We start from the raw sequence: 18,669 nt of genomic DNA, 5'->3' as shown, positions 1-18,669 counted from the left end.
AACTTTAGGTCTAGTCCTTACTGCCAGAAAAAGTAACAATCTTTCTTTAAGGATTCTTTTGTCTACAATGTTGTAATTTGAATTACCAGTTCGTTTTGATACCACAATAAAGTTCATCTTCTAAAAGACCAAGAAAGGAAGGGTTGTGTTTTTTCTTCTTAATTGAGAGATCATATCACTAGGACAGCCTCTTTATTCATATCTTTGCAGTTACTTGCAAAAAATCCAGGGGAGCGACTGGGTTGCACGGAAAATGGAGCTGCTATTGTGAAACAACATCCTATTTTCAAGAATATTAACTTCAAGAGGCTGGAAGCTAACATGTTGGAGCCTCCATTTTTGCCAGATGTAAGTAGGTGAGACAGATTTGATTAGTATCTAAAAAGGCATGAACTGCATAATTCTGTGTCAGTTGTCATGTGAACTGCAGATAAACTTCTGCAGTTATTCACATTGGCTGGAGATTACCATTGTAGGTATTTTCGGCTAGTTGTTTTGTGGCATTTCATCTGAGAATACTGCTACAGGATAGTATAGTATGTCACTGTAGAGCTTTCTACCTGATTTCTGTTAGCCCTGAAAACTCAACTTTCCCAGATCAGGTGCTAAACATATTAAGTTTGGCTTTGAGGAGTTCAACTCTGGAGCTGAAAGGAAGCTGCCAGAGGACAAGTAGACTGTGACGACCAGTAAGAAAATCACAGATGCTGCATGCTGCTCTTCTTTTGATGCTCTTGTTCTGTTACTTAAAGGATGGATGGAACTCCCCAAATGCATTATGACAAGATTCTGTTAAGTTTTTTGCATTTCTGTTGTGTAATATAATGTAATTTAGTCTGCTCACCTAGGGCAAAAAGAACTTAATGAAGTAATCTTGTATTGTACTGCAGCCACGTGCCGTGTATTGTAAAGATGTCCTGGACATAGAGCAGTTCTCTACAGTAAAAGGAGTGAACCTGGATACTACAGATGATGACTTCTATTCCAAATTTGTTACGGGTTGTGTCTCAATCCCTTGGCAAAATGAGGTATATATTTCAGAAAAGATTTTCTTTAGTGCAGTGATTAAAAGACTTAGTGTGGGATAAATTTACAATACTTTTTTTCCCCAAAAAACATTAATTACTAAAAATTGAAGGACCACAATATGTGTAAAATGAAAGGTGACATCTTACTGCGATCAACAAGACTTCAGCAGCATTGTCACCATGTTTTCTTCGTTCTGCCATATGTATGAAGTATTACTCTTCATAGGCAGATAGTTTTCATACTGTCAAACAGCTAATAGGCTTGCTTGGAAGCTGTTGTTTCACTGTATCGTGCCCAAGCATCAATAGAATATCCAAGTGACTTAGTAATACAGAATCACAGCTTACCTCTTCTATGGTTTCAAAGCGAACTATTCAACATTAGTAAAGTAAGACTTCCTTTTAAGGCTGCTGAATGAGCAGTCTGGGATTCTGTATTGATAATTCTCATTCGAAGTTTAGTCCATAGTATAAAATGTTAGGCTAGAGCGTTCTGAAGTGAGCTGAACAGACAAAAAGAAAAGCAAGTATTTAATGATACACAAAGCAAATCCATTCTGATTCTAAAAACGTATGCTCATTGCATTATAGGCAGGAGCAATTCTTTACAAAAGGGAAGGAGCATCTTAGTGCTTGCCTGCATGATAGTGCTTATATTGTTGTTCTTTAAATTTGTCTCAGTGCTCAAGAAGAGTTAATATAGATTTTGTGCTTTCCTTCAAGTAGGTTTGCAAATGATGTAGTTTTAGTAGCATGAAACTGACATATTTTTAGCTTGTTAGGAGTAACCACTCAGAGTAAGTGGGTGATGAATGCAGTGTGTTTGAGAGGCTTGTATGGATACTTAATTTATGTTTTATATGTTTCAAAGATGATTGAAACAGGATGCTTTGAAGATATTAATGCTTGTGAAACTGATGGTACTGTGTCACCAGACAGAGAGAGGTCTCCTAAACCAAAGAGAGGCTTCTTTCACAGACTTTTTAGTGGAGAGGTAAGGGTGTTTTCTTTGATAAGAAAATTACCAGTAAGACCTTAAAATCTGTTCAATTTGAGCGTTTTTAAAGTTGATTTATGATAGGAAAAGCTTTTTTCCCTGAATGCTTAAACTAATGAAACCTGGCTTATGCCTTTATCCCTGCACTGCATTTCAGAAACTGTGACAACCCATATAAAATCCAGGGTTTTTTTCCTCCTTCAGCATTCTGCTTTCTCTAGCTTGCTAGCTGTTGCCTGTGGAGGGGAAAGAAGTACTGTATGTTGCTAACGCTGTATTGCACATCTTTCTTTTCTGGAGATACTAACTTCAGTCGTGCTCCTTTGATAGTTTTTGTAGAACTTATGAGTAAATGATTTGAGAGATAATTGAGGGCTCCTTTTGCAAAAACTTGTATAGAACTGAATAGTGAACTCCAAAATTAGTGTGATTGGGCACAGCAATATAGTACTTCTTCCTTTATAAAGATGGACTCCCAGTAAATTGTTGTGGTGTATTAAGCTATGCAAAGATAACTCCTAAATGAATGAGTGTGAAGAACTGTTACGAAACAAATGTTAATATACTTCAGCACGAAGCTTTAATTCCTTTACCAAAACAACATATGCTTACATAACTTCTGATAATGCACAGCCTCTCTTACAGAAAAACTTTATTAAAAAGTAGAAGCGGAAGTTATATGAGCTGAATACCGAAATACTGTCTAAAAGGCATGACAATATCCTTGCTTATTGCTGTTGAGAAGTAAACTGTTTGTAAAGACTTTCAGTTGAAGATACTGTGCATAATTCTGCTTGCTCAGTATGCCTGCACTACGGAGTAGAATTCTCTTCAGAAGCTTAGTACATTTCAGAAGGAGGAACTCCTCTAGGACTTCTTTGGCTTTCAAGCAGAAATAGAATTTTAAATTTGCTAAGTAGCCACAACAGAGCCACATTAAAATTGCATGATGATGATTTTTGTCATCAGCTGGTAATTTGCCTCTGTACAATGGTACAGTGCTAATGGAATGTATAAGAGTACTGCTATTTTTAGTTCACCTTTCTGAATTCACTTTTTCCACATTTATATTGAAGGAATAGAAGGAATGGTTAAGTATAGTAATAATCTCATGTAACTGAACTTAAAGCTTGTGTCTTAGCATGGTTTTACCAAGCTGAATCAGTTTATACTGTCCTAAGGCCTTTCTACTGAGAAGGTTCCTAAAAATACTAGCATGGCTTGCAAGCCTTCAGCTGGTTTGAAAGGTTTAAAAAAAAAACAAAACAAAACACCCTACAATAGTGTTATCTTTGCAACTGAATTATGTTTCTGTCTTTTCTTGCAGGTCTGCTTTAAATCTGATTGCAGTGATGAGGAGCAGGAGTCCTCTAGACTTTAAATCACTTTACTGTCATCAAAAAGGATTAGCAAACTTTAAATGTTTTATATCTCTGTAGCAAAGTGTATTATATATATTTTTTATGAGTTCAAGAATTTTTGTACATTTGTACTTCATTTGTTTTAAGATGTATATTTTTCACTAAAGCTTAATTGTACAAAAAACGAGTGCCATTTGAGTGTGTTTCTGTATGTATTTGATTTATTTCTTCTCCCTACCCCTGCAATGGAATGAATCTAGAAATATTAATAGGATTTTAAAGGAGAGAAAGAACATCTATGGCATAAACTTAATTTGACTTTTTTTGCTCCTGGTAAAGATCTTCTTGTTCATTAGACCTTTATTAGCTGTTTTCTTAAGAGTAAAATTGCTGTACTGATAAAAGTTCATAATTCTTGTATTATCTGGCTGCATGGCAGTGCCATCATCTAATGCATCTCAAGAAAACTGCTAAGGAAATAAAGGAATTCAGTGCACTGTGGCTAGCTATTATGAAGTGCTGTTTGCTTATAGATTTGAAATAGTCTTGGTCTTACTTTTATCTAGAATTCTGGACATTTAGCTTAATCTTGTGACCAACTGTATCACCCCCTACTCCTTTCTGTCTTTCGTACACATTCTCTCCATACAGTTCCTTAACATGGACCATGCAAGTAGACCTATGCCAAAATTTTATAACTGCTTTTGTGTACTTTGTTGCCCTTACTGAAAGGACTTCTTTTACCTGTGGGAACTCATTTTTTATTTTTTTCTGTAAATGAAACTGTTTACAACTCCATGTAGGATGTTAGGGGTTTAGAATGGGTAAGAAAACAAACCACAGGCTCTTAATGCTATCTTCTCTGCTTATCATGTTGTGATATGCAACATTATAGGGTTGACAGCGATCACTGCCACTGAGGGAAGGAAAAGCTAGTGGTAGTATTAAATTTAACAGTGTAAATAATCTTTTCTTATAACTCTCAAAAGCATAAAGATTAAAATCTCCTTGGTTTTAGCGATCATAAGATTGCTTAATGCAGCTGTGGAGCTGCTGTTAAAGTTTTAGTTATGATTACCTTATGTTTGTGAGTAAAAACTGTTTCCAGTTTGATGGAAGCTTGTAAAATATCTGTTCTTCTGGGCTCAAAGTATGCCAGTTTTTTTTTGTTTTTTTTTTTTTTTTTTTTTTTTTTTTGAGAAGCTCTGTGTAAAACGTTTTATCCGTGTAGGAGAAGAAACTTAGGGAGCACATTTCATGAGCCTTTTCTGTTTCAAAATTTAAATTAGTCTTGAAATATTCTTGAAGTTGGAGCCATGACTTTTTGCTATACGTTATGTTCTGAATTCTGACGATTGTCTCCACAGAGCATGCTTTTTTTTTCAGTTTCTAATCTCTAGGAACCAAGCAGACTGCATATGTTCTATATGCACCAACTGAATATCTACCTCAATAGGTTTCTGCTTGTGATTCACAGACCTCCCTAGGAGAAACTCAGAATGCTCCAAAGATACATCTGATAGTTGAGCCTACTGCGGGTATAAATTCACAGTATTTTGTTTCTGTGCAGGAATGTTTTAGTAAATTAGAATTTGAAATAAATTGGAAAACTAAAGTTTTACAAAATTCTGCTGGGGTGCCTCTTTGACGTTGTTCCTCATGAATATTGTGCCACACAGAAATGATGGTTACACTCTTTTTCTGTGTTTTCAGTGCATGTTTCCTGATGTCTAACATGACACAGAGGACAGCAAAATGTCTGTGGGGGAAGAGAGAAATTGGCAGTGGGAGAGAGAAATTCCTGCATGACAATCTGATGCAATAGTGAGGGAATGGAGACTTGACAGAGAAATAAGTGAAGTAAGGGTGTTGGCTAGAACCATTATGTGTGAGACAGCGAGCTGGCACAGTCTGACCTGACCCTCTTTATTTTGTACAATAATAAGAGAAGGACATTTCTCCATTCCCACCTTTCTAAAGAGGTAATGGAAGTGTTTTAGAAATACCTACCTGATCGGGCAATACCTACCTGATCGGGCTATTGATTGTGTTTCTCTTACTAAGGATTTAATTTTTAAATATCTTAGGTGTACCATTCTGAGTCAAATAAAGGTGACAGAATTAACATTAGACACATGGAGCAACTGTCTGGATTTAATGTCTGCTAAGAGGAACTTCAGACTTAGGCAAGAATACCATGGACACAAACTGAGTAACTTTTATGAACTGACTTAAAGAAAATGTGAAAGTATATTCATTACATATTTCAAATTTCTTCTCTATTTTAGAGAGAGAAGAATTTTAACATAAAATAAATAAAAAATGTTCCCCCACTTTGGAGTGCAGAGGTATAACACTTTTTCTCCAGGGTTCTCCCAAGAAAAGAATCTAGATAAACAGGAAAACTGTTTCTCACAATTGGTTCTTACAATTATTTATACTTATGCTCCTCTGGACAAGGAACTTTTGACCACATGTGACTTTTTTGCATGTTTTTCTGAAGCTTTCATTTCACAAGTTTTTTCCTTGGGTTATGAATAATAATTCCAAGTATTTTTTAAGGGTAACTACATGGTAGCAGGGTTAAGTTCTAAATTCTATTTTTTGCCACTCAGGTCAAGACAGCATATTATAAATTTGTTCCTTTTATCTCCATTCACCATAATAAGTATGACCTTCTTCTTTGCACAGTTTATTAACTTTATTATTTATATGAACAATAAATACATTAAAGCTGTCAAAATCTGCACAAGTATCAAAGTTTAAAATGTAAGCAATTAGAAATATAAGCACATAATTACTGGATATTACTTAATGTATATCATCAACTAGGACAAGAAATTGCAGGAACCAATGTAATTCTTTTCACATGGTACTTGAAGATGAAGTTATGCTATGTAATCTAAAGTGGCTAATATTACTAGCTTGGAGATACACTTTGAGAAGTGTGAAAAGGGTAAGGAGACGAAAGCAAAACACTGGTATGGTAAATATAATTTGAATTTTGTTATTGATTTTTTTTTCATAGGATGCAGATGAGAGAAGGCAGCAGGTTGTATTTACTGATGATATAGACTTTTATTTCTATGAAGCTATAATTAAACAAAGAAAATTTCTTGTTCAGAATGCCTTCATTACACCTCTACGAATTCAGATTTTAATAGCAGTATAAGCTATACTGCTTATAAGCAGTATAAGATTTTAATAGCAGTGAGACAATCCAGCAGCCCAACTGCTTTGTTCTGTTGGTGTGAGATATGGAAAGATCTATCAGTTCTGTGGAGTTATTTCAGTGAGATCAATCCTTCTCTGTAGCTTTTGTTTCCGAACATTTGTTTGTGTAAGTCTTCATGTCTGTGCATACCTCATGAATCAACATCTAGAGCTCCAAATTCAAACTGTGAAACAATGTACCAGTATCTTATTGGTTTACTTAATATGATTATTGTGAGCAACAGAACACAGTCTTCATGCCTCAGGGTTGATGTCTTTCTTCAAAAGAAACTGACAGCTTTTTTTTTTTCCTTAGAGCTGTAAAGATCATAATAAAGATGTTGCAGTCTAGAAACAATACCAACAAACCAGTCTAGTTGGGGGAAAAAAAACCAACCTCAGAATAAAATTGCCTAATTTGAGAAATCTGTGATAAAAGCTGTTAAAAACAAGCAAAGAAAGCCCAACAATTTTTAGAAGGTACTTCAATTATTTTTCCAATATAGATGTAAGAAAATTCATTGCTAAAAATGAAGAATGTTTGTTCAGTGTTTCTCACGAAGGTCTCATTTCTTCATGTGCTGGTTTGCTTTATTTTAAAGAAAGCAGAAAACATCTTCCATGTTCAAGCAAAATCTGATACAGATTGTATTTGGTAGTCATAATAAGCAAGAAAGATCTTGATTCACATAAGCATCAGTATGTTCAACTGTAACTAGTTACAAGTTACTAAAGTAAACTAGCAGAAATAATATTTTTTCTCATGGTTTATCTGATCTCGTGGTTTATATTAAGTTAACAGTGGAGATGTCATCTTCATTTTTGAAGATTTTTCAGTAGGAACTTTTCTTTAAGATATACTGAAAAAGGATTATTTTTGTTTTAAAGTAAAGATAAGCTAAATTTATGTTTATTTTGATTTCAATTACCCGCCTGGCTCCTTTTGGTAATAATGATGTCTCTTTTGCTGAATGTACAATTCTTTTATTTCAGAGTTGTCCATGTGTTTTATCATAAGTTTTGCATATGGCACATAGGTAACCATCCTCCCATGCTCCACGTATGTCCAAACCACCAGAATTCCTTCCAGTTATAGCAGTGTTGACTGTTAAATGTGACGTGTTAGTTGCAGAATTTCCAAACCACTCAAGTAATTGTTGTATGAGCTGTTTTCCTGGATATTCTAGCACTGTTATTCTTGAAATAAAAGCAAAACACTGCCACATCTTTCAAACACATGTATTTTATTGTCTTATGTGATTTATTTACCAGGTCTTTTATGGTAGCTGGGGTAGGTGAAGTTGTAATTTAAAAATAAAAATCACAATTTGTTGAAATAGAAAATGTTTAAGATGTTTACCAATGTGAGACTGATGAATTCAGGAAAATTACCTGAGTATTTGCTCAGGTTACACCTTTTCTCTTAGTCTGATTTTCAGTTTCTGCATGAATTTCATACATGTTTATGGGGATATGCTACTTTAACACGTTTACTGTGATAACACTGTGAATGCAAGATTGTTCAGCAGTTGCTTGTTGTCTGCACATTGAGTTTTCCATTGTTGAAGAAAAAAAAGATTTTGCAGGCTTCACTTTACTTAAAAAAAAATTATACCTTGGAATTAGATTTGTTTTATTTGCATCAAACTTTTTTCAGTGGTGCACTGCTTGTGTTTTCAAAATGTTGCCTTTCGAAAAAGTCTTTCACTGTAATTTTATTACATGAGTTCAAGGGCTAAGACTTTAACTGATATCTAGAACCGCTTCCATTTAAGGGTTTGTAACAATAACGTAACTGTTATTGGCATACTGTAGACTGTGTGCGTATGTTGAATTAGTGGGTCAGTAAAGTCTGTTGGATTAATGATTGGAATCAAGGACTTGCTGAATTGTTTCTGGCAATGCTGGCTTAAGATTGCCTTTGGGAGAGAATATTTATTTTTGGCATGCTTATCTAACCCAGTACTGAGACTGAAATGAAGAGTTAGATTGTTACAGCTGTTGGTAGCATATGGTTAGGAAACATCCACAGCATTCATGCCTTTCTTTCAAACTAGGTTAAAGCATATTTCTTTTTGCTTCTGGAAGTGGAGATGAATTTGTCATCCACTGAATTATATATAACTTCTTAGTAGTGGCTGTTACTCCACTGAGACTGTGACTGTTTTATTCCTTTGTGTTAGAGTTGGATTTACAGAAATACCTGTTATCCAACCTTTCCTGCTGTTGCTTGTCCTTTCCTCGTTTGCCACCACTTCGTTTTTGGTCATTTTGTTTGTGGGGCTGCTCTTTGAGTAGGATCAACGACATGATCTGTGTTTTTGCAAGTATCAGTGAATTTAAACTGGGAGAGCTTCCTGATAAAACACTTGCCAAAGGCCTCCAACTCAAGGTACCGTAGACTTCTCTCCCACTTACCCCAGCGTATGGATAATGAGCAGAAGGGCAGGCATTGCCAGCACAGTCAGGAAGAAGAGAGCAAGGAGTGTGGGCATGCATTGCATTGCATTTGTACCGGTGAGTCAGCAGCCCTTAGAGGAATGGTGCACATTTTGGTTTAAAGCTTCAGAAGAGTTTTGCAAACACTGACTTGGTGGCTTGTTTAATCTTTGATAAAAGCTTGTGCTCGTTTTGATCTGCTTAATTTATTCTGAAGCATGGTGTGGCATGTGCAATTATCACATGGTGCATGCAGCACTCTGGCTACATGGTCATATTTTCTTGTACCATTTGCTAAATAAAAAATTTGTGGTAATCCCTACATTCTAGAGAAAGCTCTACAAGCTTTATTCTAAAACCAGGAAAAGTGTAAATGTCTTATTCTTTATACCTTAAAAGCTCATATTTTATTACACATTTACAACTAAAAAGTGGCTTTTCATAGTTTGTTATTTTTAGTGTTGTAGGTAGTTTTATTTTCAGGCAAACAATCCAAGTGGTGCATCTTTTATTCACATGCTAATAATTAACTGGCAGAGCAATGTTTTAATGAGTGTTTGGCGATAAATGATCAGTGCGTCTCCTGTGGTTTTCCAGCAGTTACACTGATGGAATCAGAGTTTTATGGGGATATAGACGTGTGCAAAGGTGTGAAGGGCCAGAAGCCGTTCTGCATTTCCATCACAGGGACAAAGTCCATGTTTCTGAGGTACAGCTCAATTACCAGTGCGGATGTTCATTTTGATGTTGTACGGAGGGACGTGATTTAGTGGGAAGTACTGGTCATAGGTGGATGGTATTCTGGATGATCTTTTAGAGGTCTTTTCTAACCCTGGCTGTGCTATGATTCTGATGTCTCAGCAATATTAGGTACATTAAAGCATTAGTTGTAATTGAATTCATTACAGTATTTTTAGTTTTAAAAAAAATAAAAATCTTAATGCTTGGATTACACTATCTTTGAGAGTAGGCTTTAAAGAGGTATGTTTAATATGTGCTTTAAGAGAGCAAAAAGCTGTCCTGACCGAGCAGGTCCAGCATCATGAGGCTGATGCTGAGAGGCCAGCGGGGCCCCTGCCAAGCGCTAAGTGCCTGGTTCCTGTAAGTGTTTTCCCTTTTTCCTCAGAGCCCAAAATAACGACGAGGTGCGGTAGCGCTTGGCAAGCACCTCAGCACGATAAGGACCTCCTGGCACTGGGGGCGGCGGTGAGGGCGGACGGCTGAGGGGTGAGGCGGCTTTAGGGCCGGCGCGGTCCCCCACTCTGCCCGTCACGAGCCGCCAGCGGGCGCCCCGCTTCCCGCTCTATGAGAGGCGGAAAGAGGCGGAGCTCTCCTCTTGATTGGTCGGAGTGCCTGTCGCTCTGTTTGTTGCCCCGCCCCCCTCGATAGCCCGCGTGCCCTGTGTACGGCCGTGACGGTCTGCGTGACCCCAGGCATGCGCTCAGCGTTGCCCCGCGTTGAATACTCGCTCCGTGGTGGGAGGAGCAACCCGGGCAGGGGGCCGGGCCGTGGCGCGGGGGCTGCTGGGCCAACCCCAAGATGGCGGCGCGGCAGCGGGGTGGAGATTGCAGCCCCCTACGGCGGCTCCCCGGCTCGACGCGGCTGTGAGGCGCGGAGCGGTCTGCGCGGGCGGCGGCGCCTCGGCGGGCGGGAAGGTCTCTGGGAGAGCCGGGCAGGGCGAGGAGGGAGAGGCGGAGAGTCGGGCGCGTCGGCAAGGAGGCGGGAGCTCGCCCGTGAGAGGCGGGCCGGTGCCGCCGGCGCGGGCGGAGCGGCGATGGCCACCATGGAGAAGCTGATGAAAGCCTTCGAGTCGCTGCGCTCCTTCCAGCAGCAGCAGGTGCCGGCCGCCATCGCCGAGGAGTCGCTGCAGAGACCGTAAGTGAGCGGCACGGGGCCCGGGGGCTCCTCGGTGCTTCAGCTTTCTCTTCCCCAGGGGGCTGAGTCGCAGCCGGGGCCGGGCGGGGTTCCGGCTGCTGCCGGGGACGGGTCTGGAGGTGCTGCCCGTTTGCTGTGGCAGTTCAGGAGGCTGCAGGTTTCTAGGCAAAGGTTTGCAAGTGTGGCAGCCTAGATAATGAGAGGTACGGGAACGCTGGCTTTTGCAGAGTGGTTTTGGTTTTGGCTGGATACGCTGCTGGGGGTAAGGGGACAAAAAATCTTAAGTATAACTTTTAAGTCTAGGGCTTGTCTGTCTTTAAGGAGTTGACATGGATGGATGACTGCTTGTGGCAAACTTTGCTTGAAGTCTTGCACTGTCACATGTCTTGAGCTCTAAGAGGAAACAACACAAATGCTTCTGGTATCTCTTTGTGTCTCTAAAGATTAGGGGTGGAGGCACTGAGAAGACGCTTGTTTCTATCTGTGCATTGCTCTGGTTTTGAGTCAGAGAACCTGCAGCTTTGCTGGAGGCCCAGGAGCTGTTCAGTGCCCCAGTGCTGCCTGTTGGGTTTGCTTTCTCTAAAAATAACTTTTATTGAGCGGGTGAAAAGGCATTAAGGATTTCCGTGCGCTTGGTAAGTGAGTCACGCTGTTGCTGTTTCTCCAGAGGCCAGGGGGACCAGAGAAACAGGCTGAGGAGCAGATAACTTCAAAATCAGCAGTTTCAGGTGCTTTTAGCAGAGCTGATCCACGGTGGCTCTTGGCCACCTGGTCCAACAGTATGGTTCGACACGGATGCCAGCTGAATTTACCATGGTTCACACTGCTTGGAGACTCTCATCTCAAACAGTTTTGTTGTGTCGTTGATACTCTGGGGACACAACAGATGAAAAACCTTATTTTCTTCATAAGCTAATTGTTTTTATACACGTCAGTGTTTTCAGGGACTAATTGCTGTTTTGTATTTTATTTGTACTATTATTTTGAGTGGCATGGAGAATAGGTGGACATCTATTTCCATTCTTTCCTATACATACCAGAAAAAGTCTAAGCAGATATTGTTAGGCTAGATCATCTTATTTCAAAAGACAATAATTTGTGCTTGAAAATAATTTGTGATGCTTGCAGAGGGATGTTATGGTTCATGTTGAGGTTTGCATTTAGGCATACCATAGTCAAAGCACTAAGAAATCAAGCTTGTAATTGTCCTAGTTGACTTTGTTTTTTCTGTTTAAAAATAGACTGGATGTTTTCAGAAAGCTGATAGTATTGCATGCCCCCAGGAGCTTTACCAATTCAGAAAGGGCACTGAGCCTCATAAAAGCCTGTGAAAGGATATTGTGCCAATCTTTGGTGAAGTTTCCAAAATGGTTAGTGAAATATTAGGTGACATCTTGAGCGTAACTCTCAGTATTGTTTGCATTTTCTATCCATTGGATTGGAAAAGAGAAATGCCTTTCTGTGTTCTTTGCACATGGGGACACGCAAAGCGCTCATCTTAATTGTCATTCTGCACAAATAACCCTCAAATATTCTGTAGTGCTGTACAGTAACTTCCTATCCTCCTATCTGTTTGCAGCTATGAAAACAATGTTGCTTTACCTGTCAGTATTGAGACAATAAAGAAATTGGTGAATTTCATAGCATAAATGCTGCTGGTTTGCTCTTTAATTAAATATGTTTGGCATTATCCAAACAGATAAAATTGTCATGTTGCTTAAATTAGATGAGTGAGACAGTATCTTGAATTGGAGAGAATCACGTTATCGCAGGTGTTGATAGGCTTTTTTTTCTGTTTTTTTTTTCTGCTGTTTTCTGTGAAGTAAAGTAAAATCCACTTCTATTTCTTGTTTTCCTCTCATTTTTAAACATACACCTTAAATTGTTACAACACAATGTTCAGTGTTCTGTCTGCATGAGTGAAAAATACCCCAGAAAGCATTCCTGTTGGAGTGAGTGAAAATGGCCTCAATATTTTGTTGCAATTAAAAAGCAACAACAACAAACTCTCTCCTGACCTGTAATATTTTAAGATCACAGAGGCTGGAGCATAGAGGGCATTTGCACAAGTGTATTGAAAGTCTTTGTGACAATGACTTTTGAGATCTTGATGAAAATAATATCCTGATTTTTCTTTTATTATTAAAATATTGTTTGAATTCAAACATTTATTGGTAACCCAAGAGCTTTTTTTTTTTTTTTTTTTTTTTTTTTTTATGAGGTTTTAATCAGCAGTAATCATATATTGCAGTTCTAGTGCATGTTATAGACATGTCAGGTTGTGGCCTCCTCTCTCATCTTCTCTTTTGTGGTAGGTTTACTCTTCTGTGAATACTTAGGTTGAGCTGTCTGTCCTCAAATTGCTTCTTTAAGTTTCTGCTGAGGCACCTTACTGTCTCCCATCTCAATTTTTTGCTTTTTCTGTCTCTTGAATTTTGGTTGGAGTTGGGTTTGTTTTGGTTTGGATAATGAAGTTCCCCCAGACTTGAAAACGTGGTCAGTATGATTTAAAAATTGAGTTTGTTCAGTGAAACGAAAGAGCAGGTGGGCTGTCATACAGCATCCAGTATCTTATTCATCTCACCCCTTGTCACGGAGCTGACCAGAATGCTGTGCTAATCACACGTTTCTTCTGGAGAAGTAACTAGTTTTGATTTGACTGTTCTAAAGGCTGTCTTTTTGTTGTTTTTTTTTTCCCCATCTTTGGAGCAGTTTTCTCTTGTTTACCTGTTCTGATAGTTAATTATTGTAGTCATGTTAAATTGTGACCCATTTCAGTTTTACATTTGGTTCTGACCCTTACATTTGGAGCCAAAGAACTTTCCAGTAATGGGCATTTTTCATTACTCACTGCTTTTTTTATCCTAGCTTTTTGTTTGAGTGAATCTGTGATTGTAGATAGGTTTTATCAGCACAGTCTGTAGAAATATTACAAGTTCTCTGCTTAGCTAAGGCTGTAAGAGCTGTTGACCTGCTTGTCAGTGGTAATTCCAAGATGAGTTTTTGGAGTTAATATTTCTAGGGTGCTTATTCCTTTTCCAGTCTCTTGGTCTACCCACTGTTGATTGTATTACTGTATTGTTCAAATCTTTTGCTGTACTTCAGCTTTATTAGCTTTATTTTTAACGTGCTGGTATTTCTGTTTGTTAGTAGAACCTTGAGTTTTCCCATTGCTTTTCTCAAGGTTAATGTCAAGCTGTTTGGCCTGACGTTTTTAAATGTTAGTTCAGCACCAGTGCTTTAGACCTTTTACACATCCTTAATTCCAAGGCTTAACAAAAGCGAGTTGGATCTTTTTGTGGCCAGCTCTTCTTGGGCTCAGAGTGCAGAATTATCAGGACTTGCTGATTTTTCTTATGTTATTTGTTAATATTCTTGGCTTGAGGCTGTCTGTAGAAGCCTGCAGAAGATTAAACTCCAGTGCCTGTGGGGTGAGGCTTTCCTGTTGGTACCTGCTGGTTTGGTATCTCCTGCCTTCTGTTCTTGAAACATGAAGTGCTGTCTGACCAAACACTTGAGCTCACTGCCTCAGCTCTCTCCTGAGAAATGCATGATGCTGTTGAGCCCCCGGGTGGCTCATCAGTACTTTCCCTGAGGTCTTCATAATGCTTCTGGATAAACCTTTCTGTAAAAAAAAAATCCCTTGTGTCCTATCTCCAGAGACAAAAATATCATTGTGTTAGCTTTCTTCCTTTGTAGACATATTAAATCTGTGTGCACATGATATACGTTAAATGTTTTCTTTCTCCCCTTCTGAAGCTGTTTTTTAGGAAGGCAAATACCAAATGGCAAATGAAGGATGCAGTGCAGCAAAGGCAGTTTGATGCTTTTCCTTCTTTCCCTTTGGGTAGTGACTCAATTTCTGTTCTTTCAATTTAAATGGAATGTGTGTAGTTCAGAAGTTACCATCTTTGTTTTCACTTGAAATTTTTCAGGCCATTTTTCTTTATCTGTTTTAATTATTTTTTTTCAACTAACCATTTCAGAAGTGGCAGGCTCATGTTAGGGGAGCCCTTTGCTTACAGAAATCTGCCAGAGATTGATGGTGCTTATCTGTTATTATTGAGCTTTGCTCCCTGCCTTGCCCAGGGCTGTATTAGCTAAAGAAAGGATCCTCTCTGAGGAATACGGAAGCTTACATTTGACAATATTTTTTTAGATCTAATGGAAAAATGGTGTTGTTTTGTTTTGTTTTCCTCATTAGTGTTCTCTAAAATGTTTGCAGGGGAGAAATAAGCAGATATTTGGAAGAAAAACTGAAATGCTGGGATGAAATAAATCCCCACTCCCAGTATGACAGAAGGAAAAGGACAGGGGTACTTATTTAAAAAAAAATGTAGTAATGTTTGAGCTGAAGGAATTACAGCTTAATTCACCAGTTTTTGTCTTAATGGTGTATTTTCAGTTACTATGAAGTGTTTATTGGCCGATTACTGTTGCCCCTTAGAGCTGTGCTATGTTAACGTAGTTCAAGGGTGTTCTGACTGCTTTCCAACTTCTACTTTAGAAACACTTGTTTGCTCTTTGATGGTTTTGCTGTTTATTCTTAAGACAGAAAACTAAGTGTTAAAAATACAGATTACTTATTTTCACTTGGAAAGCAGAAGTGAAGTCCAGCATTCACTCATCTGGGAGTGAGTGAGCAGGTGCCTCTTTGCTGGTACACACGAGAGGTACCTTGGGGTGTGTTTTTCAGCATCTGGGTTTCATCTGGTTAATTATTGATAAGTAATTTCCCTTTTCCTAGGGGTGGTTCTCTGTCAGGTAAGTTAAAAGTAGGAGACTTTGCATATAGTGAAATGAAAATTCACAGTCATAGTTGTCAATCTGCCTCATTCTAGTGGTTTTTTTTTTTTTTTTTTTTTTTTTTTTGGTGGCTTTGTTTCCCCCATTTCATGTATTAAAAAGATTGAGGATGGAGCAGGGAAGAAGCTTCTGTTATTTATGAGTTTATAGTATATGAGAGTGAATGCTAAAGTTTTCTAAATGCCAGGCTTTACACACTGGGCTCTGCATCTTCTGTAGATACGCATCCTTTGATTCTGTGACTTCAGTTGTCTGTTCTGTGCTTGCTGCTAGTTGGCTAAGCTTCTCCTTAGTGTTACTATGAGAACAGGATTATAGACAGGTATGGACCACGTCTAGAGTTCTGCTATTTGGATGATGTCAGAATCATCTGGGGGGCTGTGATGTATGACAGAATTGCATTCATATAATTACTACTCACTTTTAGTCTTAGATTTATTTTAATTGTTTCGTTTTAGAAAGAAGGAACTTTCAACTACAAAGAAAGATCGAGTGAATCATTGCCTGACAATATGTGAAAACATTGTTGCTCAGTCTTTAAGGTAAGGCAACGTCTATCTCAAACTTGTTGCTTTAATATAACTTGCTGCATTAATATGAATAGCTGCTTCTGGTTGCTAGATACGTGTAGGCTTCTTGGTAGTTGCTGATTTTAAGTGCTCAACTTCTGTTTAAACTGCAGTGGTACAATGTTGGTTATTGCTGCTTCTTGTTGTTTGTGTTTTTTTACCTAAGCCTAAATGTAGTAGTTTTCTTTAAACATTGGTAGAGTAGATACTATTCTATTTCAGACAGAAGAAAGCGAGGCAAAGTTGTCAAATAGGGTGCCTAATTATGTAGGGAAAGAGCAGGGAAATAATCTCCTAACTCCTGATGAAACACTTATCTGCTGGATCATTTCTCCTCTTGTAAAACTGTACAGTGTATACATAGTAGAGTTTTGAAACCCCTTTATGAATAGCATTGATGTTTGCTTTTTGCCTTGCACAGTCTGATTTTTTTAATATTTGTTTATCTAGAAATTCTCCAGAATTTCAGAAACTGCTGGGGATTGCTATGGAAGTTTTTCTCCTCTGCAGTGAGGATGCAGAATCTGATGTCCGGATGGTTGCTGATGAATGCCTTAATAAAGTTATTAAAGTAAGAACTTTTAGGTATTGTGTTAACATGTTCAACTTCTTCTTGATGCAGTGTTATTTGTGAAATCACACATTCTTTTAATTGCTTTACTTATTCTTGATAATCTCTTGTAATGCAAGAGTAAACTTTAGGAAATTATGTCTTCTAAGGGGAGCTTTTTATGCATGGAGTTACATAAATTTTATATCAGATGAAGGTATTTGAACTTGTCTGTGGTAATTTATTGCTCTGGTTTGTTTTTTTTATTCAGCAATTCATTAACTGTTCTCTTTAAGTTAGTTAAAAATCATTTTGGGATGGGAGGAATACTCTTGTTTCATAAGCATGAGGCTATGTAGTATGTAGGAAAGCTAAAAATATTACTGAAAAGCTGACTGTAAGATGGTATGACTTGTTCCAGACTAATGGCATACTGTAATTGTGATAGTGCTTTACTGAGACTTGGCAGAGGAGCTTTTAGGCATAATTAGGATAAAAGCAGTGTTCTGGAGTCTGTTTATTACCATACTGCAATCCAGAAACGAGGACTTGGTGGAGACAGCAGATGGATATTGATAGAAGGTCAGTCAAGGTCAAATTGTGGATTCAGCATACAAAATGAACCTTATGAGGAACTGATGTGAGCTGCCGTTTCCAGAACAGGTTTATCTTCACCTCTCCTTTCTTTTTTTTTTTTTCTTCTTGTGCAATGTGCCTGCATAATTAATCTAGTTGATACAAAATGAAGTCTTTATGAATCTGTAAATAAAAATTCTCCTTAGCTTGAAGGGGAGATGTAGAAGCAAGCAAACAAAAAAATCTGTATTTCTGTAGCAATTTCAGTTCTTTCTATTTGTTTGGTGTCTGTATGAATTAGTGATCTGGAAGTTTGCTGTTTGTAAAGGCTTATCCCATACTGATGGGGAATGAAGTAATGCAAATGTTTTTTTTACTCTTTTCGTTTTGTCCTGTAGCACTTTGCTCTGTTCATCTATTCATTCTAATGTAAACATTTTTCCCTTTCCAAGAGTTTAGCACTGCATGAAATGCATTCACCATTAAGTAGCATAATTTACTTAAGGAGATGCTTACATTTACTTAAGGAGATGCTCTGAAACTGTGTTAAAGAATGCAGACTTCCTTCCTTTCTTCCTTCTTTCATGAAATTGTTCCTCTTATGTTTACTGGTCTGTTTCACATTGTTGTTGACTGGAGAGCTTTTAGGAAACTTGAAACACTTCATTATTTTTTTTCATTTTTTTTTTTCAGATCATTGTATAGTAGTTTTTCTTCTAAAGGTTATTTTAAATGATGGAGTCTTCTATCAGTCATTAAGCTTGCAGTTTGACCACAGCTATGAAATGGCAATAGCTGTGTGGCAATAGTTTCTATTCTGTTTCAGTATTTATGCTCTGTGGAAGCAACTCAGTCTTCAGGAAGACCAGTCTGGTATATAAATTAAGAGGGAAAAAAATCTACAGTTTTCTTTCTTTTGTGCAAGTATCAGTAATGCCAGTGATAAATGAAATGGTCTCAAGTTGAATGCGTTGTAAGGATAGCTAACTCTTCTGAAGTCAAAATAATAGCTGATGCTTCTTTTGTGTTGACTGATATCAATGCAGAGGCAGTGAACTTCAGGAAAATTTAATTTTTAGGGGATGTAAGTGAGATTTGTCCCTACATAGAGTAGCCTAGGCACCTGCAGTTAATAGAGTGCTTCTAACAGTATAAAGATACAAACAAGGTAGTATTTTATTGCAATGACTAGTGTAGTTTGGGAGTCATAAAGATGTTGGGCATACAATTTTAGGATAGAGGAGGAGCAACAGAC

General features: G+C 38.0%; 2 protein-coding genes across 2 annotated transcripts in view; both read left to right on the top strand.

The window, feature by feature from the left end:
• Positions 1 to 3,406, top strand: part of GRK4 (G protein-coupled receptor kinase 4) — a gene marked incomplete at both ends in the record, with an annotated part of 29,988 nt that extends 26,582 nt beyond the window's left edge. Inside the window, 4 exons of the mRNA XM_079534531.1 lie at positions 211 to 348; positions 891 to 1,028; positions 1,900 to 2,022; positions 3,353 to 3,406. Coding sequence (XP_079390657.1) covers positions 211 to 348; positions 891 to 1,028; positions 1,900 to 2,022; positions 3,353 to 3,406 — 453 coding nt within the window. The remainder of the gene's footprint in view (positions 1 to 210; positions 349 to 890; positions 1,029 to 1,899; positions 2,023 to 3,352) is intronic.
• Positions 3,407 to 10,812: 7,406 nt separating this feature from the next.
• HTT (huntingtin) overlaps positions 10,813 to 18,669 on the top strand; it is a gene marked incomplete at both ends in the record, with an annotated part of 74,880 nt that continues 67,023 nt past the window's right edge. The window contains 3 exons of the mRNA XM_079535092.1: positions 10,813 to 10,913; positions 16,178 to 16,261; positions 16,739 to 16,859. Coding sequence (XP_079391218.1) covers positions 10,813 to 10,913; positions 16,178 to 16,261; positions 16,739 to 16,859 — 306 coding nt within the window. The remainder of the gene's footprint in view (positions 10,914 to 16,177; positions 16,262 to 16,738; positions 16,860 to 18,669) is intronic.

This window comes from Tetrao urogallus, assembly GCF_951394365.1.
Source record: "Tetrao urogallus genome assembly, chromosome: 4".
NCBI classification, from domain to species: Eukaryota; Metazoa; Chordata; class Aves; order Galliformes; family Phasianidae; genus Tetrao; species Tetrao urogallus.
This window is presented reverse-complemented; position numbering and strand designations above follow the sequence as displayed.